Source organism: Sparus aurata, chromosome 3 (genome assembly GCF_900880675.1).
Source record: "Sparus aurata chromosome 3, fSpaAur1.1, whole genome shotgun sequence".
Classification (NCBI taxonomy): domain Eukaryota; kingdom Metazoa; phylum Chordata; class Actinopteri; order Spariformes; family Sparidae; genus Sparus; species Sparus aurata.
In genome coordinates, this window is record NC_044189.1 from 22,190,866 (window position 1) to 22,215,993 (window position 25,128).

Consider the following 25,128-nt stretch of genomic DNA (forward strand, 5'->3'; position numbering starts at 1 on the left):
AGTGTAGGAACCCTGCTGAACACAGTCATGCCTTGTAAGCCCAAGTCGCCCATTTGCTTATCCTCATCTCCAGCAATCGTTTATCCACTCATGCAAAATTAATGGCCGTCATTATCAATTTCTTCCCTGAGAATGCAACACCGATCAATATTGAAATTCAGGTTTGGAACACATTGAATAAATGTTGCACGGGAGCAAATTGTTTTTTAAAGGGCTGTAAGGCCATCTGATGATTAGCTTAAATGTTTTCCCATTGAGCGTATTGGACAATGCTTTAATGCTCTAAGTGTAAATATATTAGTGTTGAATATGATAAACGAGGTGTGATTATTCTCAGAGCTTTGTGAGATGACACGTCAGTGAGATGAGTTTTTTTTTTTTTCCCACAGTGTCACATGAATAAAGGCATTGTCATTTCTTCTGTTTGTTTATTGTGCACGGATAATGTCACAAACCGCACAACACAATGCAGAACTGATAAGGACAATGATATGCACCAGTTGCTTCTGGGTTTTATAATCTCCAGGAAAATAGCCTCTTGATAGCGTTGGCAGCGATGGTGGTCATTTCTGTTCTGTTTAATCAGTGTGCATATTCATAGCCTCCACTGTCTGCTTCTGTTTTGCTGCTGATTACAGATGTTATGGATTTCATACGGCAGAAAATTGCAGTTATCAAGTCAGTTATTATGAGATGTCACTTTCTGTCGCTGCCGGAGTAATCGTATTCTCTCGTTGTGTGTGCATGTGTCCTTCATGTCGCACTTTTTTGAAGGCGACTTTCTTGAGAGCTCTTTCATTGCATTCCATCTCCTCCTCTAATCTACGGCTTGTTCTTGCATCGCTTGCTGTCTTTCCTTTTCACTTACTTGACCCTTTCTCAACATCTTGTTTTTTAATTAAGTGCATACAGGAACCCAGGCTATTAAAGTAAAAAAAATAAAGCAACATCAAGTTTAATTTCAAGAGTAATTTTGAAGATGGAGGGTGGTAATTTACGTCACTTGGGTCGGATTTCCTGACCACCCATCTGTTTCCTTTCTCTTTTTCTTCTCTCTCATCTTTCGTCTGTTTAGTTTTTAATAAGGATCAGCTGCGTTTGTGTTGAACTGTACTCACAGCTGTAGGGAAAGTAGGGTTGTTGATCTTTGACTATCATAATTGGATTCAATCACTGATTCTTGGTTTCAAGATTCCATTCAGAAGGGGCAGTAGTTTCCGTTTTTTTGTGCCAAACCATTCACTTCTGTCCGCAGTCCACTGAATTGCAATGTGCCAAATAAGTGACGGTTAAACTTACTTAAAATTGTCTGGTTGAAGGTCACTGTCTGCTGGACAGAAAAGCAGAATGCAGCAGTGTTCATTTTAAACAGTTGTCTGCATTCGGTCCTCTACCCGATGATAATGAAATTAATGTGTAATTTACTGACCAGCATCAGTGGGGAAATGTCATTCGCACCGCTGGCCACAACTCAATTCAGGCACATGGCTTTTGAGATGAAACCTTGTTGGTTTGCCAGCTTGTTTTGCACTTTTCTTGCGCTGGAGTTTGGAGTGCCACTTCGTTAACATTTGTCCCTGCATGATGGCACTTGACCTATTGACAAAATACTTAACTTTCATGTTGCAGAGCGAAGTGGTTTGAGTTCTGGCCTTTTGCGTTCGACCAAGATGACTTTATTAACCAAGTAGCAAACTTGATATTGGGAATCTGCAACTCAGTTAAGAGTATGAGATGATATAATTACAATGGTAAGCTGCTGCATGGCATTGGTTTTCATTTTAACACATGTTAAGCAGGGGTTATAGGGGTCCTGGCAAGAAGTCTAATGGGATGTTTCTTTTGAAGATATAACTAAACATAATGCAGTAGCATTTTTGGAGTCAGAAGTGACCATACATGAGAGAAAGAGTCAAGCTGGAGAGGATATCCTGAGTGAGAACCCAAAGACACGCTATGTTAATTTATTGTCAATCAGCAGGTAGCCACACCCTGAAGCACATCCTGCTTTATAGTCTGTTTTACTCAAATCAGGACTATTCAATACAAAATGGACAACATGCTGTATTGAAGAGTTACACTAGATGTTTAGAACATAAACTCACCACAAAACCTTTAACTGAGGTAATAAATCAATTGAAAAGTAGTTATTTTCTGAAACCAGTGGAGTCGCCGCCCTGCTGGCCACTAGAAATAATGCAGGTTCAAGGCGCTTTCACATTAGCTTCAGTTTCCAGACTTGAAAACTGTCCGTAATTTAAACAGTCAGGGGGAAAAACATAATAGTGTTTTGTATAATGGAGCGGCGTGACGCTTCCTCCACTCCACAACAGCTCAATAATGTCTCAACCTGCCGTCACAAACTCTCAAACGACTGAGTCACACTGTGGATTGTGTTTTTCATTTAATCACCGATGTCGTCATGACTCCTCTTCCTCATTTAATAAGGCATAATTACACCCCTCTCAGCTTTACCACACGCCTATGATGTATGCCTTGATCTCCCATCAGCATCGACATGTCAAGCTTTCATGGATGCGTGAATATTCATGAGCGTGTGTTTCTGGTTTGTGTGAAGCATGCTATAGCTGGAAGGCAAAATGCCCTTTGCTGTGATTGAGGGGTTTAGTAGCGCTGTCTCTTTTCACAGCATGAGATCCTCTCAGCTTGCCAGCGATTTGTTAATAACTGATAAGGCAAAGTGAAAAGCACTGACTTGATGGTGGGCTGGAGAGAGCTTGATAAAAGGACAAACAGAATACTGACTTCTGAAATGTCAGCCGGGCTAAATCACTCAAACAACAGTGGTTTTTCATTTTGGTTTACAGCCAATAGATTTGATTGAGATAAAGGACTTAAAAAGAAGCCGACACGGACGTGTGTAGATGTTTGTTTGACTTTGAGGAAGGCTGATATTTCCCAGGCTACGAAGCGAAAGATGAGAAAGGTTCAGGGTTGAGGATTTGAGAGAGAGAGAGAGAGAGAGAGAGAGAGAAAGAGGAACGTTTCATGACTTGTTAATCAGCAGTGGAGAGAGAGAGTCCAAACTCATTGCCTCACGATCGAGTCTTGAATTTTTGATAACATCGAGGGAGCGTTCGAAATGGGTGTGGCATGTGTGCCTGTGTGTGGCGGGCACATGGATGAGTTAGTGTGCATTGTTCGGGCTTTGGTATGCGTGAGCTTTCAAAAAGACCACGTGTTGATCTCCACCGATGGGCAGCAAATGAGAGAAATACTCCCCATCAATAAATCAGACAATAGCATTCTCTACCACAGTGCACTTACAAGTCTGCACTACAAATGGGAGATTATTGTGGATGCAGGGAGGAGGAGAGAGAGGGAGATGAGAAGGGGTGATATGATTCTCTGGCGCAGACCCTCCCGAAATGTATTTCCCAAAACAGAAGCACCACTACTGAGGGATATTATTAAGTCTGGTGCCCAGAAGCTATTCCACCAGAATAAGAAGGTTTACTGGAAGAGTGCACGCATGGCTGTTCATCTTACACATTTGAAATGCGATGACTACTCTGAATGAAATTCACGATATTTGCTGATATTCATTGAGGCCAGCATTTCATTGAGCCAGCGGCCAGCAGGCCTGCATTAGCCTACAAGATAGCCAGCTCAAAAGTGCATCTGTTCAGTCCCAACTGGTTGTTCATGCATTCAGGAAGGCCGGCTTAAGTAATAGTTCTGAGTTCTTATCAGACACCAAAATACTGACCAGCAGATTATTATGCTACGGCATTCTGTAGCTCTAGCAATTAATCGCTGCAGCAATCATTGAATCCGTAGCAAGACTCCCCACCAAGGAGTCGAAATGCAACAGTCGCATTACAACGTCGGCGTCAGACACATTTTAGTCTTGTCTTATTGAAGGGTAAGTTCACCCAAAGGTGAAGTCAGCTGGAGTTTTGTCTTCCGCAAAACATTTCTGGAGCCTCACAGCATCAGACAGTTTTGCAGCAGTGTCCTCCAAATTGATTAAAATAGACGTTACTTGCATTTACAAGCCAAAAATCTTCCGTGTTTATGTGCTAAGCTGAAACCGTTAGCACACACCCGTCTTTAAAATCAGTTTGGGATCTACAAGCTTACAAAGACTTTGGTTGCACCAGATAAGCTGTATGGAGCGATTTTACGTTTTATTTCATATTATTCCTCGTCTTTATCTTTTAAAAAAAAAATTCAAATCTACTTCAGTTGTTCTGACAATGTAGCAACAATGTTGGGCAGTGCAGCTTCAAAAACTCTAATAATACATTTTTTGAGTGAACTTAATCTTAAAATAAAATGCACTGCATTAATATAATGCCTTTTCTCAGAAGGGTCTTATAATTTGCCTCTTGTTTACAATTGATGGTAAAAGCTACCATATAAGGAGAAATTGCAGTTAAGTGTGTTGCTCAAGGACACTTTGACATGCGGCCAAGAGGAGCTGGGGATCGAACTGACACCTTGTGATGAATGGAAAACCCACATTGCCTGCTGAGCCACAGTTGCCTGATTAGAAGGCTACCAGGAAAAGAGGGGAGAGAATGAGTTTGTGGTTTGTGGTTAGCTCCTTGAAACCCTCGGTTTTTGTGGTAGCTCTCATCAGAATCAGGATCCTGACCGTTCCACTGCACTGGTCTCATCAATGTGACTGTGCTGCTAATGTCGGTCTGGACAAAGCCTTAGACTAGATAAACAGTTTACAACCTGCAATGATTATCTTGTTTATTGTGCTTCTGGTTTTATTATGTGTAATTGGCAAGCAGAAATGGCTGCTTTATATGAGGGATGTGATAATGGCTGTTACATGGGGCTTCTACAATGAAAAAACGCAGGTCTAAGAAGGACAAGTCTGATTTCTAAAGATGTTCAAAGTAAACTCTCAGTGGAACAGTTTGTGTTAATATGACTTTTTTTTTTTTTTTTTCATTTTTTAAACATGTCTTATGTTATTTTAAAAGACTCTCCTGCAACATTTGTTTCCAACCTTTTAATGACTGGAGCAGCAATACCTCCATAATTGTCAGCACAAACAAAACGGATGATGTATCGCAAAACAAGAATCATCCACTGGGGATAAATTATGATTGTACTTTACAAGCCACACACAGGTACTGGTTTGCTAATGTGGACTCACGCTTCGAATACCAACAGCACGAGTTCAGCAATGCATTTATTTCCTCTGACAGATGAGATCCTTAAACAGCGTCTGCGGGTGTTTTGTTATTCCGAGTGTGTCTCTTTGTGGTTTCCCGGCACGTTACAGTGGCGTTTTTCTGTGCAGCGTGAACTGAAGCTGTTTCAGCATCTGCACCAAGACTGTGGGGCTTCCGCAGACAGGCATATGGAGAATAATATAATTGGTGATGGTTCCCATTTGTTTTCACCACTAAGGAGAAGATACAGTGTCCCACTGTGTGGGAGCAACAAACACTTCTCTGCGTCCCAGTCTGTTTGAAATGCGAAAATAAATGTAGAGCAGAGTGAGGTCACATTTCTGTTGTGCAAAATCTGTGTGTGTGTTTTGTCTTTCAGCAAAGTTTTGCAGTGTTTCCGCTGTACCTGTGGAACTATGGCACGTAAAAAACACGAGCAGGCGTTTAAACTTGATGCAACAGTGTGCTACCATTAATATTTGGTGAAATAATCTCTTATCGCTGATACCCTCAGAGCTGTGATATTAACTTAAAACCGTAGTGTCCCAGCCCGTCTATCTTCTGCACGGGTTTTACGGTGAAGACAAAAACGCGGATGAGTCATATTTTCACTTCGCTGCATTAAATGATGAAGAGGGAGCCGTGAGGAGAAGGAGAGGGAGAGGGCGAGAGAGACAGGCAGTGAGGGATATACATATTTTGCCATCCTTGGTGATAACATTAATGTCAAGGTGGAAGAGGGAAGGAAGACATCAAAGATAATGAATATTTATGGGTGCCCACAGTAAAGTGCTGTTTTAGACTGAAGTGGGACAGAATGGCCTCATGAAGACAGCACTTTGGGGTCTACTCTTGCACAGACTGTGAGCGTATGAATATTCATTGTTCATTGTCCCAAAAACAATTTGCTTAACGCTTTTGGCTTCTCTTCATCCGCAAAATGCGCGCAAAGGTTTTACCTATGCATGGTTTGGCCTGTAATGCAATCTATCTGCACGTTTGATAGGCCAGTGACAGGACGAATGTTTATTCATAAGATTAAAAAGTGTCATATTTGTTCACAAATAATATATACTGGAAAAGCATAAATGCTATTTGTCATATTCTGTTTGATAGAATGTTCCACTACCTGCCTCTGGACTCAATGATTCAGTGACACATTGTCAGCGGGACGTGTCACAGCCAGCAGTGCGGTCTGTATAGATGTTATATTATAGCATATTGGTTTTAAAGTATGAGAGCGAGTTTAAGCGACAGAGTCTGTAACCCCATCATATATGCCAGACGGCATGATGTCCTTGAGCATATTTCACAACATGCTACATTAGCCTTCCTCCAGCCCAACTGTGCGATGCATTTGTCAAAGTGTCAGCGTAGCCGGAGTCGGCGATGTTTAAAAAACCCTTCATGTCACATAATCCATGTGAAAAATTGCAGACAATCCTTCGGGGGGAAAACCCATCCGAACAGAACGTTGACAGAGGAGGAAGATAACGGAAAGCAGGTGAAAATAATAGTAACCAGAGGAAAAAACAAAACAAAAAAAAACACATTTCACGTCGGGACATAGGATGTTGCTATGGTAACTTGTCTTGACACTACTGCCAGTCTCAAAAAACACATGCTAGTATATTGAATTTACTGCCGGGGGATAATATACAGTAGTATAGAGTATCTTCCGTGCAAATGAGTAGCGTAAATCTGTCTTTTTTTTATTTTATTTTTTTTTACCAGCTGGTTTTGCTTTACAAAAATGTCCCTGCAAAGAAACAAGGAATGTTTAAGATCTTACTTGTGAAACATATCCCGCTTTGAGCAACTTTTTGCTCATTCTTCCAGCCGCTGCTTCTGTAAAATATTCCACTCCTTTGAAATCTACTCTAGTATTTACTCTGCACAGCAGGGGGATCTAGCAGTAACGGAGACCTTTCTGTGATCTTCTGTCTGCGAAAATCACTTAGTGCCCATTCAGAAAAAAAAAAAAAAAAAAATGGTGAAAAGTATAGAAGCCCTGAAGGGCAAGATAATAATTTTGTTGTTTTTTTTTCCTAGTGATCCAAGTCTGATTTAATAATGTTTTTCCAAGATAATCCAAGTATTTATTTTTTTTTCCATCAGTGGAAACATTTTAGATCTTTTCTTTCTCCTTTCTTATCCAGGAGAAAATAAATAATAATGTGTGATACTGAGTGAAACAAAAGATTCATGTGTAAATCTGAGTGAAAAAAAATAATAAAATAAAATAGAGAAAGAAAACTAATTCCAGTGATTTCATGGATGGAAAAATAAAAAATAAGGAATGAAGAAAGATCTTTTTTTTCACCGATTCTCAAGTCATAAACACAGGAGAGAAAATAGTTCAGACTTAGAAAATGTATCATCAGAAAGGAAAATTGAAAAATAATAACCTTTTTTTTTAACCGATGTGAATTTTGAACATAATTTCTCACTTCCGTTAATTGGAGTAATTCTAAAGCCATGCACCCTCCAACACTTCCTCCACCTCTCCTGTTGTGTATCCCCTACGTAATCATCATTCTGCCCTAACATGTGTCAGGCTCTCATTAACAGCTGCCTCCTGTAAGCCCAAGTGCCTCTTACTGTCATGCCACTGTGTAGGTCACCTCTTGACATGGCGAAGTAAGCCCAGTTTCTTGCCTCTTAGTCAAGCCCTGCGAAATACGTGGCCAACGCTGAAGAGCCCTGGCGGACTTACATAAATCCTGTGAACTGCTGGCTACAACTGTGTTTTATTAACCTGGGTCTTAGAGAAGTGGAGTACTTCCCAACCACATGTGCTTCATACAGAGGACTTTTTTTTTCAGCTCCATTATAGACAGAAAGGAAAGAAAGGGACAACATGGTGTGTTCTGGTGAAGTGGAGGTAATTATTATGAGGAAAATTGGACTGCTTGTTACATCCGCTGCCTGGTCGTGGTTAATGGAGTAAACAACTGCATGTCTTGTCTAAAAACCACAGCCTTTTAGTCTACTCCAAAGCATTAGTGTCGAAAGAGTAGCTAGCTGACGACGCTTTTGTAACAGTTGAGCTAATTAGCTGGCATTCTAATTTAGCAAGGTAACTGTTCAAAAAAAAAAAAAAAAGAGTCAGCTCTGTTGTTAGTTTCTCTGCAGTTAGGTTCATTACAAATGATATGTTTGCCACATTCACATCCATTCACTGCCAGCAGAGGGAGCAGGAAGAATCAGAAGCGCTAACTGAGCAGTCAACAATGGTTGCCAACATGCTAGCCCGTCGGTCACACAGTGTTAATGAACAACTAGCCTAAATAGCTGAATGTTTTACTATGCAAACTATTTCTAGCCTTCTTATGCAAAAGTTGAGCCAGATTTTAAAAAGAGAAATGATGGAAGCTTAATGGTTTAAACCTGAAGCAGCTTGCTGGTGTGAGAAGAGTAGTTTGTTTTTTTTTCGGTAGCATTTTTAGCTAAGGTGCTGCCTACCCAATATAGCGCGGTAAGTAATTACAAAATACTGGTCACTTCTATTGTTTGATTCTCTACAATAAGTTACACAATAACGTGTAATTTGTCTCCTGTTTGCATCCATCCAATGCCAGTACGATGGGAAGGATATGAACATGTTAACTGAGCAGTCACACATCATTCTACAATGGTTAGGCTGCCTGCATCGTTAGCCTGGTAAGCAGCAACGCTAATGATAAACTTGACTAAAAAAAGGAATTTTTTTTTTTTCTGCTCAGGCATAATTAGCAAAAACAACTATATCAGTACTATTGTTTTTGCTTACAGTCACGTTGCAGTCTTGTTTTAACATTTAGCACAAATTGGATGAAATAAATGAAACACTTAATGCACAGCATGTCGCAAACACCGTCATTCTATCTCTATGATATTAATCAGGTCCTGACATATGTGTCTTAGCATTACATTGACAGTTGCAATAATTTGATTAGACTTAATACATAGGCTATACTTAAGTGTACCGTGAAAACTCACAGAAGATGAGTGAGTGGCCTTCATAGTGAGTGGCCCCTGCAAATCAAAGACCCAAATTCATCATAACAATATATCTACCTTTGTCAGTTCTTCTGTGGTAGCATACAGTAGTTGTGCAAAAGTTGTACCCCCTTTGCTGAAATTATGCATTGAAGGGAGGCTTGAGTAACCACGGCAAATGGATATTTTAGAGACAACTGTCTGGGTATCATGCTGCAAGGCTACTGGTAGAGTGGTGTGAACATTTCCCATCTCCCACTCATCCTCCTCAAACTGCATTTATGCGGAACCACTTGAAATTCTCAGGTGATGGAGCAGACACACGTACGAAAATACTGTTGGTATTGAAGTAGTTTCTAAAACACTATATGCTGTACGTGTTCTTTTTTTTTTTTTTTTTTTGTCAGCAGTGTGTGTGTGTATTGTGTGACTCAAAATCAAGCTGTTGGCGGACCCTCACTGTGTCGGTGATGGTAATAGTTTGCCAGAGCCTTGGGGGAGCTGCTCAGCAGGCGATGGTGTGTGTGTCAGTGTGTTTGCGCCTGTGTGTTTGTGTGCATATATCAGCAGGAAAGGGTAGAGCAGGCCCCACAGTGTATGTCTCAACAGCCAAGTCATCAACCCCTTTTAATCCAGCCCAGCGGGGACGTGTTTGTGTTTTTGACAGTGCAATGTGTGTGTTTGCATGTTTGAAGAAGAACTTTATGAGTACTGCTGCCATAAACTTGGTCGTGTTTTGTTATGGGCACGGCAGAAATCAGTCCAGAAATCTGTCCAACGAGACACGATTCTTCGGTCTTGACAGGAATCTTAATGAGTTCTTTTTTTGTCCGTGTCATGTTGCTTTTTGTCAGGTTGTCTCTGAAGATATCTCCTGATGAGTCTAATGTACCTCCTCTCCTCTCTCCCCCCCCACCACCCTCCTCTCTTCTGTCTTCCCCTGCAGGACGAATGTCATAGGATGAACACTGCTGGTGGGGTGTGTCTGTCTGTGCTGTCCTCTCTCCTGGCTGTGGCTGGGGCCCTGGCTGCCGTGTCTGCCCTCGCTCTAGCTCCTCTCTCTGCCCTGGCTGAGGCTGCCCATGGGGCTGCCGATGGCGTCCCCAGCACTGGGGCAGAAGGGGCCCCCTCGCCCGTCTCCTCATCATGCTCCAGCCTTGTAGCTGGGGTGCTCTATGGCTCTTTCTCCCTAAGGGAGTTGTTTCCCTCCAGGGCGCCGGGCTGTTCCTGGTCCCTGGAAAACCCCGATCCCACCAAGTACTCCCTCTACCTCCGCTTCACCCGCCACCCTATCATCTGCCGGACACACTCCCCCATGCTCCTCTCCCTTGACCACCACCTGGCCAATCAAAGCTGTCCCCTTCAATTACAGACAGTCGCTGCCAGGGATCAGGAAGTCATCGATCTTTGTGGCAGCCAATCCAACTCAGATGGACCATACTCTTTCCTACAGTTTGATAAGAACTTTGTCCAACTATGTCTCACGAGACACCCACCTGCAGACGAGCCTCAGGTAACTAAGGAGTTGCTGGAGCTGAGACTGGTCGAGGTGTTACTCATCAACAACGAGAACTCCAGTCAGTTTACCTGCGGCGTGCTATGCAGATGGTTCGAGGAGTGTTTACGCACGGGTCACAATGGAGGCCAGGAGGTTTCCGACGGAGACGGTTGCGGGATGACTCAGACAGGATGTATCTGTCCGAACCACAACATCATGGCACCGCCGATTCCGCTGCTCCCGGAGACACCCCACAGTTTCAGCAATGGCTCGCAGGTTCCTGACGACTGCTGTGTCACCGAGCTGCATTCCAATGACGCAATCGCCATAGCACCCCGAGATGTCCGACAAGGTAGGACTATGTTACACACTTCTTTGCATCGAGTTAATTATTCACGCGCTGAGACACTGCAGGCCGCAAGACAAATTGCCATGGCACATGTTATTTTTTTGGTGGTAGCCCATACATTATAGAAACCACTCTAGAATCCAAGCACATTCAAAGCATTGTTTACTTGTGTACCAAGCTTGCTATAACAAGTAGACGAGAAACAACACGTTTGCCTTGTTACCCAGGCTTTTGATACCACCTCAGGGAGGTCACATGCCTCTGCTTGATAGAGAATTTATTATTTGATTTTTGTTTGTTGGCCTTTAATTAAAAAACGAAGCAGTTCAAAGGGGGCCCTTTAAACCTTCCATCAAAAGATTTGTAAATGGCTGTCAGAAATTCAGCCTTCTGATCTATATTTTAGAGATACCCCCATGTAGCCACGAGGTGTGGCTCCTAGGACTTTAGTTTTCATGCTGCACGTTATTGTGTGTGTGTGTGTGTGTGTGTGTGTGTGTGTGTGTGCAAAACCATCTGTTGACGATGTCAGGACAAGATCACATCTGACACCGATGCGCTTGTATGTGCATAAGGTCATTCACACACCGATGAATTTAGCATGAAGCAGACAACCCTTTGTACAGTAACACAGGGGGATATGGATGCATGTGTGCATCTGCATAAATCTGTGTGTGCGTGTGTGTGCGTGTGTGTGTGTTTGTGTGTGTGCATGCATGTGCCTGTAAGAAACATACATACGTGTGTGATGCAATCAGAGATGGACACATGCTTGTGCTAAAGCTTTCTTAACCATTCCTGTTCAATGTACAATGTTGAATATAAGATATTAATTAGATAAACAGGGAGGCTATAGTTCACTGAATTACACAATAATTTTCCTTTGGGTGGATTATAGACATGTTTGCAGAGTGAGCAGCACTAATTAGAGCTGAGTTATTCTTGGCCTGCCTTCAACAACACACTAACACACATAGTGAGAGCTCTAGGGAGAGCATTACCTTGCTGACGGGAAGGTTATCGTTTTCTGGATTCAATCAGCATGGGGGGGATTTTATCGTCTAATATAGTCAGCGAGGGAAAAGTGAGTGACAGAGGCAGACACATGGCGTAGGAGGACCGGAGAGTCTTTTACCAGTTTGACTTAGACTGATGCGCTGTTTCTTTTAAACATAAGCCAAGTGCTCTGTAAATTCATGCCAAGTGTCAGGGTGATAGTAAACTTATGCCAGTTGCCTGGAAGCTCTGTTAGCGTTTCTGCATCTCGCCTCAAAGACAGTGCTGTTGCATACTTGTTGGTTAGCGGCTCTTCGCTGTATGGGGGATCTCACAGCACTCACGAAGACTGTGAACTGCGTAGAGCCCTTGAAAAGAAGATGGCCTGAAGAAGTGTAAGCGCGGCTTTGTGTGTGGAAGACTGTTTTTGTGCAAACAATTCCCCAATGTCCTAATTACCCTAAAATATCAGAATTACTGTAAACCCAACAACGCTCTGTCAGAGCGAGAGCCAGAATCTCGCCTCCATCCTGTTTCTCTCCTGTCCCCTCTCTCTATCCAATGGAAGACAAACACCAACGCCTTCGCTGAGTCAAAGACTCGTTAAAACAAAGCTAATCCGCTTGCTTTCTCCTCCCTCAGCATTCTGTCCCCCCATCTCCCTTTCTAATTTTTTTCTCATGATTATCCTCTGCAACTCTTTCCTGCAACTCTTCACTTATTGGAGAACAGTTGACTTTCCACTCCTCACACTTGCATATGTGACTTAAAAGACCCTATCTGATTCTGACCGGAGACTTTTGTTTAATGTTCCTTCTCTCCTTCACCATCTTAATTTTTCTTCTATGAACTTTTAGTAAATAAGGCAAAATACACCACCAAAAAAACCTCGAAACTACCTACAAAACACTTGAATTTGTCTCACCAGCTGTTGTCCACCACTCAAGGACTTGTGAGTCAGTGTGTGCGATTTTGGTTGAATGAAAATGAATTAATAAGCGCTTTTGTTGAAAATAATTCAGTTTTTTGACACTTACAGATTCATGTAGTTAGCCAATGATCTAACAGAAAACGAAAGGAAAACCAAAGGATGACTCCATTGTCCATATATATATATATAAATAGATATAGATATAGATATATATAAACATATGTCTATAGAGGACATTCAATTTTCCAGGGCCAAGCATTTTCATTAATTGATTCACAGATGGCCCTTCACTCTTTTTCCTTGAGTGGAAACACATTTTGCTCAATACAAATGTGAAACTATTTTTTTTTTTACATTTGATCTAGCAAATAAGTTGGAAAAATATCAAAACGACAAAAGAAATGGGAAGGAGGCTCATCACAATAATGTGTTGAGCCTTACAGTGCCTGTACTGTATGGAGAACATTATTGTTGGCTCATTCAACAGTGCACGATAACAGCCTGAGGGTCATGAGTGTCTATCATCCTATTCTTTCTTTCTCTGAAATGTCAATAACCCTCAGTTCACCAAGGTATTCTTTTGTCTTCTGAAGACTTTAATTATTCATAATTACTTATTCGAAAAGCGATTAGCAAATAATTAACTTTGATTTTTATTATTTTTAATGTGTTTTGCCTGAAAACTGGATGTAATGTAAAATCAGATATCGCTCTCACAGTTTTTATCCTCCGTTTGTGATTGTGCCTCTGAAGGATAAAGGTATTTTATAGCAGCTGACCTTCACTAAGCTGATATTATTACTTCTGCATCTCCAAAACCCTCAGCAAGTCTCCCTGCCTGAAGCTGAGGATGGGTTTTTCAGCAGATACTGTATCTTTATTATGGATTTGACAGGTAAAGTGCCCAAATGATAACTTACATGGCATGAGGTGACCTGAAAGGATTCATTCCTCTGTGCCAGCGGAGTCCGTCAATAATTAAGGTTATTAAGTGCAGAAATCCTGTTTGTCCTTCATCCAAAAGAGCTGTTTTTTTTAAAAAGTATGTATCATAATGAAGATTTACTCTGTTGAGTAGGTAGTGTGACATTATAGTTTCAATCAATATGTATTTCTAAGAGAGGTCTGGGGATTCCAAAAAAACTATGATTGTATAACTTCAGGACACAGGGCCAATTTGAACCACATATCTATGTTAAACAGTTAAATACTATCTAATTTCCATATAAATTGGGTATTATAGAGCAGTACAAGCTGAATAATGCTATATAAAATAAGTTTGCTGTATCTTTCCTACTTTTTCACATAGTGCAGGTATCCATCCCTGCTTATATTTAACATGATAAGGCGTCACATCCTCGTGTTCGTACACATGAATCTATCTTTACGACACCACTTGAAAGCACCGAACAAGTTCTAACTCATTTTGTTTCAGACAAGCTACTTATCTCACGCTACATACTGTAAGTTTGTTATGTTGAGCATCTGGTCAATTTGCAAAGTAGTCTTGGCTGCCAGATTTTCAGTTCAGGAAAAGTTACAAAAATTGAGAAGAAGCTGCTTATCCAAGATTCTAAATAACATTCGGAGGTACCAGAAAATGATGCCTCGGCGCAGCTTTCTTCCCACATTTAATTTTAGGCTTTAACTCAGCTACAACTGTGTCCAAGAAGAGTCTTATTCATTTGAAAGCATTGCGCTTTCATATGAGCGGTTAGCATACATATATTGATCAACAACACGCAGCACAGTCCTGCACGAGATCAAATTCTTCACGTTTTTCTAACTTCCCTGCTCATGATGCAAGTCTTAGAAACCAAATATAATCACACACACACTCTCACATACACAGTGTTTGAGCTCCTGTTGTGCATTGTGGGATTGAATGTCAGGTCTGCTGAAAGAAAAAAAAAAAAGAAAAAGACAGAAAAAACTCTGATCCCCCGGCTATCCTGTCAATCAAACACTCCCACGCGAACAGCCCTATGAAACAGATGCGCATTATAACCGGCGCTGAATAAAACAGACACCTGTGTAACACCTTTTTATTGTTTTTAATTTTTCTTCCCTTCATCGTGGTAACATTTTCATTGTTTTTATCTCTGCGTTACCCTTCCCTCTGCTTCAAAAAACCCCCCCAAAACCCTGCTTTTCTTTCAGCCCAAAGAATCCAGTAATGAGAGATTCAGCTGGTTGTAGATTTTCCACCAACTCTTTCTTCTGCCGGGCTGTTTTAACGCATGCAGCTGGCGTTTAGAAATTGAAAATGTGCGAGAATGTTTTTACCAAGTTTATTCAAATAAGGGCCTCAACGTGTTCCACCAGACATCATAGTCAGTCTTAAAGCTATCGTTGACCCCTTTTCAGACAGCTGGATAAGCAGCTTCTTCCCAAATTCTATAACTTTACTGAAATTCTGGCAGTCAAGTCCGCTTTGCACATTGGCAGATGGACGTCAAAGTTTGGGCTGAGCTCCAAGCACTACGCAGATTATTTTGTCCACATTGCTCACATTCGTACTTCTGTTGCTGTCAGTGCTCACGACTTATCCGTGCCGATCAGCTTTGTGTTGCCAGTTTCAGAAACAACACAGAAGGTACATGGCCGAAAAGATATTCATGTTGTTAACGAGGACAGATATGCACTTGCAGCTAAAAGGTGTACGGTATCAGTTTGGATGCACAGCGGTGAATCCCTTCCGTCTGTGAGAAGACGAATCAGAGGCCCAGTTGCTGTGTTTTTTTGTCTGTAAGTGTCTCTCTATTTGTGAGTAAAGAAAAACCAGGGTGCTGTATACAGGAAAGGTAAAAGGAAGTTGTGAAGGTCGTGAAATAAAAAAAAAAAAAACAGACAACCTCCTTAAACACCCAAAAGATACAATGTCACGAAAGAACAAGATTAAAAAAGGGTTTCAAGATGCCGTTTAAAAGGTTCAACTGAAGTGACGGCAAGGTGGAAAGTACTCTTGCTGCATTTAGGATTTCAGTGAAGGGTATTGGAGCCACAGTTTTAACCCTTTCACTGCTCCGGGGCTGATAATGTAGGTATCTATCCACCACTTTGGCCCAGACTGACATATCTGGTATACAGTATGTATATACAACTAATAAGATTGATGAGATAAAACATGTTTTAAAGGTTAGCAGAAAGAAGAAAGTGACAAGACAACTACGAAGAAAACAGGAAATAACTGGCCAAAAACCAAAGCCATGACACTGCTAAACTAATTTAATTCCCATCATCGCCATCTGTAAATACGTGGGGCTGACTGGCGGATTTTAGCTTGCTAATGTGTTAGCATTTAAATCGACGCGCTGCTTTTCTGCACACAGCATCGCAAAGTCGCTAGCACGACTGTAGACTGTTCCATTTATGTCATTAAAAGCGTGAGATGATGATTCTGTCGAGGGTGTGTTGTTATGTTACGACGCAGAGGATCAAAGCAGAGCTGGCTATGTGATCTGAGCCAATTCTAAATTATGAGTCATCTCATCCCTACATACTGGAGCAGTGGCACAGTGATAGGAGTACAGTATTTCACCAAAGCAACACTCATGTTCACGGTTATTAACTGGAACCAATGTCAGTCCCTTGGGCATCATATATATATATATATATATATATATATATATATATATATATATATATATATATATATATATATATTAGTATGGCTACAGGTACTGAATGACATGTTCGCTGAGTCAAACTGCCAATTTCAGAAGGCTATGAGCAGATAAGAGAGACATACGATCAATTCTAATTGGACAATTTCCAAGGAGAAGTGGGACAGTATGACAGGGTTATCAGTGCTGTTGAAGACTGCTCTCTTTTCTTTATCCATACATTAAAATATCAGAAGGAGTGTGATGTGATGCAGAAGAAACCCTGTTTGATCGTTTATTAAATATGTATCCAATATGTCACCAGCTGAATTCCTTCTTTATCTTTACTTCTTTTGATCTTTGTAATATAAGTAAGTCATACACTGGCATGCAGTTTTACATCATGAATGCTATAAGGAGGTTCAATCATTCGTGCTCATGTGCTGACACATATGTGCTCACGTGGATGTGTGTGATATATCCAGAGCCTACTACTGTTAGCATCGTAGTAAATACTCCAGCTTGATGGATGATGGATGTCTCCCAGCCCTCTTTTTCCCGATGATTGAGAACTACAGGGCATGAGGGATTGGAGCTGTGATCTGGAGCAATGTGTGGAGCGCCCTGTCATGTCACCTGAGCCTGTTCACCAACAGCTCCTTAACTAATGTGAAAAACTTCCACTCAGATCACGTTTTTTCTTATTGCGCTAATATAGGCCTCTTAATGCCGCCAGCTGTTCTGGGTTATGAAGACATGTAGACGTCTCATTTGTGCAAGGGATATCTTTACATAAAGCGCTGAGGTAACACCATTGTTCTCAATCATTCACGGGGAAATTACACCATCCTCTGTGTGTTGGCTCATCCATCATGCTGCAGTAGCCACCATTGCTGTCCTTTACTTTAATTAGTTGGCTTGCACACATTAACTGAGAGTGGAGGCTTCTTTTTCAGTTTGTCAGACGGACTGTACTATTCTCACATTCAGAGCTTTTGCCCATAATAATATAATTTGTAGTGTTTAATAAAAAGTGAAATTCTGACCGATACAGGATTCAGTGGCATATTTGTAAGGTTGCAGACCTCGAACAGTGAAATACTTATTATCACACTGTGCCTTATGATGGCCACTATTAAACATGTCATCGTCAACTCGTCTTGTTTAAGTTTCTTGAAGATGTTTCACCTCTCATCCAACAGGCCTCTTCAGTTCTAACTAACTGGAGAGGAGTTGGTTGACTTTCAAAGTGTGTGTGTGTGTTTTTACAGAGTCGTGGACACGTGTGAGCTCTTTCCAATTTTCATTGGACCAAATGTCTCAAATTATGATAGAGGATGGCAGTACAACATGGCGGATTCTGTGGAAGAGGACCCGCTCCCTCTGTAGATCTTAAAGGCTCTCTAGAGTAAAGAAAAGTAAAAGTAAAGAGCGATTCTTAAGGATGACACGCCAACAAAAAACATAGGACATGTTAGAGGGGGGTGCCATCCCTCGTGTCAACAAAATGACCAAAAATGCAACCCTCTTACTAACCGGCTGCCCCCCCTCTCCACTGCCTAGTAGCACAGAGAGTGCAGAGATGGAGGAGTTGTGTAGTTCATATGTTAGTCTAGTCTGTCTGACTCATTAATCTTTTATCAGACTGAGTTTTGTGCAAATGAGAACCTGTGACCCCAACCACCAGTCAGTGAAATGAACCAGGTCCATCGCCACTGTTAAAAATGAACAAATCGCCTACTTAATATTATATTCCATCTTGCCAATAATTCCTCCCAACTCCTACACACTTCACCTTTAAATTATGAGGAAGCTCATTAAGCTTAACCACAAGCCAGCTGTACACAGTCCCTCTACTGTGTCTTCAGGAAATTCAGATTATTAAGTGGTAAATAGGTGTCTTTTACAATCACATCCTAACAGTTAGAAGATGTGGTCGACCGTTTAATGGCTGATTATTCTTGTGCACAAGCTCTATTATTATTCTATGCACTTAAACAACACAAGCAACTATTTTAGTTTAAACTCACTGATGCACAAGCTGAAAGAAGGGTATAAGCATGCTAATACTGTGAGGTGACCTGTTTTTTTGGAAATAAAACAAACCAGTCACGCAAGGTGCATCCTAAAGAGTTGGTAGTCGAGCGGCTGAAAGCCATGTCCACCGCCTCAACACATTTGCAGTCTGGCTCTGCGCTGTCACGACTCATTCAGGTCACGGTTGTAATGTCCACCAGCAGTGTTTGCGATGCGGCAGTGCACGGGCCGGCAGACTCGTTACTGCAGTGTTTCTCTTTCTTGTTCTTTAAATTCTGTTTACTGACTTACAGTAAGTGACAGGAGGCCATTCATCACCTAGAGAGGGCTTGAATTGTTTTAATTTTCACAACAGCCCGATCCCAGGTTTTGGGAATAAATCTTAACTTCAAAAGAACGTAATGAAATAATTAACTTCTATAAAATGTGGAAACAAAAATACAATTTCTTTTGAATTAGAAACATCCCCACCTATATGCTATAAATAACTCACTTCACAGCAAGTCGGCTTAAGTCAGATATTGCCATCTAAATCACCATGAGTGTGATTTTCTGTTCCTGGCCTTGTCTTGATTTAGTTATATGGTCCATTACAAAATCACCCCACAAGTAGGTCTTGTAGCCGGACACCTGCCCCAGTCTCTAGACACTTACACCTCCCTGTGGCATGCTCCCTGCACACACACACACACACACACACACACACACACACACACAGCAGTCGCTGGGAATTCTCCTGAGCACAGATGAAGATTGTATTTTATGTGTGAAGGGAGGGAGGCATAGAGCGCGACAAAGATGGAGAGGAGGGATAGAGAAGCCCGGGGAGAGGACTGGGATTTGGCTTGGACTCTCGGGACCAGATCACCCTTGCATTGAGCCGGAGCCAGTGGTCCATCACTCGCATGCACACACACACACACACACACACACACACACACACACAGACAGCTCATCCCTTCCTCATGGAATACTATCTGCTTCCTGGTAATTAGAGCAGAGAGAAATGTGTGTGTGTTTCTAGCAGCATGGGTGAAAGAGGTGTTTATTTTCACACTGTGCTGGCTCACAGTACATACAGGTGTTTTAATAACCCTCAGTTCCACCAACACATGCACACACAGTGAAGAAGGGGAAGCATGCCACTGTAGACGACAAAGAATAATTGCTCGATTTTTTTTCTCGCGCTAAAATGAATGAAGCACAACTGCGTGTGTGTGAAGGACTGTCTGCTCGGGGTGACTGTGGCAACAGGATTAGTATTCTCTGCTCGTGAGCCATGGCTCTCTCTCTCAGAGCACTGAGCCCCTTTATGCTCCGGCAAAGACCCCTACACACACACACACACACACATTCACAGACATACACACCTTGTCATTTATATCCGTTCCCGTTTTCTCAACAGATCTCTGCAGGATCAGTATGGACACAGTACGCTGTCTGGCCTTGGCCGCATTTCAGCAGCAACACAACACGGGCCAACTTCCTGTTACTGCTATTAAAACTGTCATAAATCAAATCTATAGGAGAAATGATAGTGTGTACCTTCCAGTAAACAGACCTCTTTGTCCTGTTGCATGGCGCACTGGCGAGACCTCACAAGGAAATTGATGTTGCGTTCTCAGCTCACACTTTAATGTACGACTGCAACACATGTATTAGTACTACTGTGTCACTAACTCCTCCCACAGCAAACCATCTGCACAGGCAGCAGAGGACACCTTCAGCTGTTAGGACGAAACTGCAAACAAACACAACGAGATTCAGTCTGAGTGTGTTTCATTGAAAGGTGTGAAAGTTTAGATTAAGCATAGTAACATAGGACATGTTTATCATTTGCTTAAATTGAAGTTTTATCGATTATATAAGTCTTGGACGATCTTCTCTTCGTATTATACAGGAATTAAATATCCACAACAACACTAAAATGATGTTTTTCAGGTGTCTTGCAAAAATCGGTTGTGTGACTTCATAAGAGAATATATGCAACATTTAACTTTTCAACGGTATATATGAATACATTTAAAGGATGAGTTCACCCAAAAGGGAAGGTGGTGTTTTTTAAGTCCATTAAACATTTTCTGGAGCTTCACGGCCAATCAGCTTTTCTGCAATATGGTATAGTTAAGGTTGAAAACATTAAAAACCAAACAACTAACATTATCAGTGAAAGTGAAGTAATAGTTTTGACATCACAAAGTATATGTATTGGGTGTCAAAGTGCATTTAGCATGCTAACGAGCTCGTCCCATCCCAGACTTGGGGCCGCTTGGGAAACGGTGCTTAATCACCTTTCTTCAAGCCAAAATATTCACTGTAGCCACTAAGCCAAAAGCATGAGCATGAACCCTGCCTGAATCTGGTGCCCAGGCTCATGCAGAAGTCTTTTCAAATCAATCTGGATATTTTGTTTTTCTTCTATGTTTTAATTTTAGTCCTCCATGTTCAGTTGTTGAGGAGAATACTGCAATATACTGTATATAGTACAGTGTAGAGTATCCATCCCCTGCTCTTCTCAGATCCCAGGGGATTCAGCTGGCGCGGATAGGATAGGATGAGGGCCAAAGGTTGCCTTTGAATTAGGCCCATCACTCTGTCTGCACCTAATAAAAGTTGTATGATGTAAAGAGGAGAGCGGCAGCGGAGGCAGAGTAGATTTGTGAGCGGGATATTTTAGAAGGCGAGTGCGAGTTCGGGGAGACATGTGAGCGTGAGGAGAAGAAGTGAAGCGAGGGAGACGTGGTTAAGGCACCAGTGGGCCAAATTAGCTAACCTCTAGAGAACCCCCGTTGACTACCCGCCGTGGGAGACGGCGTGCGTTTTGTGTGTGCGGCAGGGAGAGTGTGAGTGCGTATGACGAGCGCGTGTGTGCGAATGAACGGATGACAAAAAGCCTCAGAGCTACGGACTGTCTCAGAAGGCTCAGGCAGCTCTAGAGTGGTCGTAGAGCAATTCGATGATAATGGAGTACAGAGATGTATTACCGCAACACACACACACACACACACACACACACACACACACACACACACACACACGGATACACACTCATTCAGTCTATATCACTCTCTGGCCCAGTGACTCCTAGTCAAGCTCCAGTGGCCAAATGTGATCGATTAACTGCAGAAAATACACGGGCATCCATAGTGCAGCTGTGCCTCATGGTCATGTGATAGAATCCCTGCAGGCCTGCGTTTTCATGTGTGTCTGTGCGTGTCCCTGTGTCAGCATGTGAGCATACATCTGCTTGGTAAAGTTCCAGTTGCATGATAATTTAAAAATACTGCGATTTCCAACTTCAACCACGCAAATCTCCGTGTCAGGTTTGACTCTCGTGTGACGAACCGTTATTGTGCTTTTATGATAAAAATATGTTTGCGTGACACCGATTTTAAAACACAAACCTCTGTGATGTCGGTGTTTTGGTGACAATGAACGACTCGTTGACATCGAGTTTGGAGCAAAGCATTTGAATTTTTAACTATTTGTGAGAACTGAGTGACAGTTCACCTGCGTGAAAAGATCTTTTTATTCCACTGCTTTGTGGAGGCTGAACAGTCTGTAGGCGGCAACAACAGGCATCATGGACAATGGACTTACCAAAACAGGTGCCTGTATCATATTTCTGCTTCATTATCATTCATGGCATCGAAAAATGTGGCTTTTGAAGAGACATCACTCATTTGAAGGCTTTTTGAAATCAGTTGTAGGTTGCACGCTAGTTCTGCAGAATCATTGTAAAAGCTACCGAGGACATTGTTGTGAACACACTGTGATGCTCTCACTCACTTAGCGGGAGCAGTGTTTCTCCTTGAGGTCTAAAGCTCTTGTTAGACCGACTCATCTTGGTTGCGTTCTAGCTCCGGTTGGATTTTTTGTCGCCAGCAAGAACATTTCTGCAAATCTGTCCAAGTTCTGTGAAGATACAAACAAAACGTGTGGTTGTGAAGTCTAAAGAATACCTTTTAAAACAACAGTTATTTAATGTGTTTAACTTGTCTGACTTTATCTCAGCTGATTTGTATTCCTGGCTTATGGTTTCCTTGTCATATGCGGCTAGCCAAAACTGTCTGTGGACTTATGGAAGGGATCCGAAGCTGGAAAAGAAGCTTAGATAATGTTTAATTATGCCGGCTCCATTTCGTTTCATTGAAGTCACTTAGCTGAGCCCATAATGCATCTAGCTTTTAATTTACCACTTTATCTATTGATCCGTTTGTTACATCTTGTTAGAAACGTCCACTGAGTCACTCCGAAGTAAATGGCTCCTCGTTGAAATGGCTTCTGGCTTCCTTTGAGGAGCTGCTAATCTTTGACGTATTAGAGTTTTGGTGCACTGTGATCGTCTAAACGATGTGGAAAAGTGTGTGAGCCCGTCCTCTCCGAAAGAAAGACAGTGATAATGCATGTTCTAAATAACTTGTAAACATGGCGAGTAGCATGCTATCCACGATGGTTTTGAGTGCATGTGCTCCACTTATGGTGCAATTGCGCGTGGAAAGTGCAGCAGTGAGACCCATGTGGCTAACAACTGGCCACCTGAGCCCTCCGCGCCGTGTGCACATGCCTCCGTGTCAGCACGCACATCATAAAGCATGTGTGCATCCCTGACCGTATGCGCGCACGCAGGCATCTGAGAAGATGATCTGACTTGCCGCGCCGTTGAGAAGATTTACAGCAGCAGTATAATTACCTCTTGGTACAGTACAGTGATTTAGCGTGCGCGGGACCTGTCACCTGTGAGGTGGAATGATGCTGAGAGCGCCAGAGCGGTGGTTATCTTATGCTATTCTGAAAGCGCTATAGGTGCAGCCACCATCCATTTCCAGGAGTGAGCTGATGGTATTGTCACCATGAGAGACATACTGAGACAGACAGGGGTTAGTGATGACAGATAGCCTGCCATTATGTAAATGTATTTTTTTTTTCACATCACACCATCAAGATTCATCTCCATGCTGTTGCTGCAGCGCGTCAGAGCTAAACATACAGGCTTGTGTGTCTTTGTCGTCCTGAGCGGGTTACATGTTTGAATATGAGGTTGATGCATGGCTCAGCCATGTTTACTTCCCGGCTGTCACCCACACCTCCTCTTTAGCCGTAAGATGTCCTTCACGATAAGTGTCACAGGGACAGTCTTCCTCCCTGAAATGTCTCCTCTGGGGAACTCATTTGTGTTCATCTGGCTTGACGTGAGGGGAATCTGTTTGCCAGACGCAGCCTACATGATCGACAAGGCTATTTATCCTAATACAGGAAGGGAGGCTTCCCAAACGCAAACGCACACGAGCACACATTTCAACGCATGCGCACACACACACACACACACATTCAGAGATTTCTTCACTCATGCATGCCGCCACAATACGCTATTTTTACTTTTATTCTGAAATCACCTCCGGTCACGAAGTACGAAGATGTTTTGTTCCCTGTTGTTTCTCCCGGTGTGTTCACTGCAGCTCTCGCACATTCGTTTTAAAACAGCAAGCACATAATACAAACGCCCACGCAGACACACAACCAAGACCGTGCGTGCCAGTTTGTGCAGCTTGTGTGCCCCCCTGTGCCCTGCATGTGTGTGTTTGTGAACAATGCATCATCCATTGTGTGAGGTGACAGTAAGAGGGAGAGAAAGCACTGTGGTCCTCCTCCCGAGCCTGGGTCTCACTGGGTAGTGATGACACCCAGTGAAATGCTACATCAACATACAAACAAACACGCATCGGGCATGAACACACTCTCACGCACACGCGCGCGCACACACACACAGGAATGAATACACATCCCCAAGTAGATAAAAACACCACATGCAAGCTTGCACCAGAGAGGGAGGCATGATGTTTACTCCGAGGGAATCTGGCAACGAAGTGCAGGAGGAACACAATAGCTTGGCATGGAGGTGGACACGTGTTTGTGTGTGTGTGTATGTAAGTAAGTGTGTGAGAGAGAAAGAGAAAGTGTTGCGGGTGAAGCGGCCACGTGACAGCGCCCGCTTCCAGTAGCGACGATAAAACGTCATAAGCACGGGGACGCGTAGCTCTGACCACCGAGCGACCGTCACTCGTGCCCTTGCGAAGTCAAAGTTACTTCAAAACAAGTGTGACGAGCCTCTCTCTCTCTCTCTCTCTCGCCCCCTCTCTCGCCCTCTCTGCCTCTCGCTCTCTTTTTGTCAGCGCGCATTAGCATCACCAGCCGGTGTGTGGCAATTAAATATATCCCTGGGCAATGAGGCCCTATTTAGAAATCATTACAAGACAAGGAAATCTTGTCCCACGAGTTTAGCAAAAACACATGGGAAGCTGTGTGTGTGTACGTGCGTGCGTGTGCGTGTCTGTGTGTGTCCATGTGTGTGTTTTGGTGGGTGCTTTCTTTCTGTGCTCCTTACCTGCACCATTCGTCATTCTGTTCCGCTCATCCATGGCTCCTTGCTTCCAAGATAACTCTCCTCCTCCTCCGACGACAGTCTCCAACAGCGCCTTGAATCCTCCCCTCCCTCCCTCCGTCTCTGCCTCCTACCCAGCATGCCGACTAGAGATGATATCATCTGCATGGGAGTCTAATGGAGCAGTGGGGAG

General features: G+C 42.6%; 1 protein-coding gene across 1 annotated transcript in view; it reads left to right on the forward strand.

Annotated features, from left to right (window-relative positions):
- Nucleotides 1–25,128, forward strand: part of adgrb2 (adhesion G protein-coupled receptor B2) — a 247,813-nt gene that overhangs the window by 61,571 nt on the left and 161,114 nt on the right. Inside the window, exon 2 of the mRNA XM_030411455.1 lies at nt 10,084–10,987. Coding sequence (XP_030267315.1) covers nt 10,099–10,987 — 889 coding nt within the window. The 5' untranslated portion in view covers nt 10,084–10,098. The remainder of the gene's footprint in view (nt 1–10,083; nt 10,988–25,128) is intronic.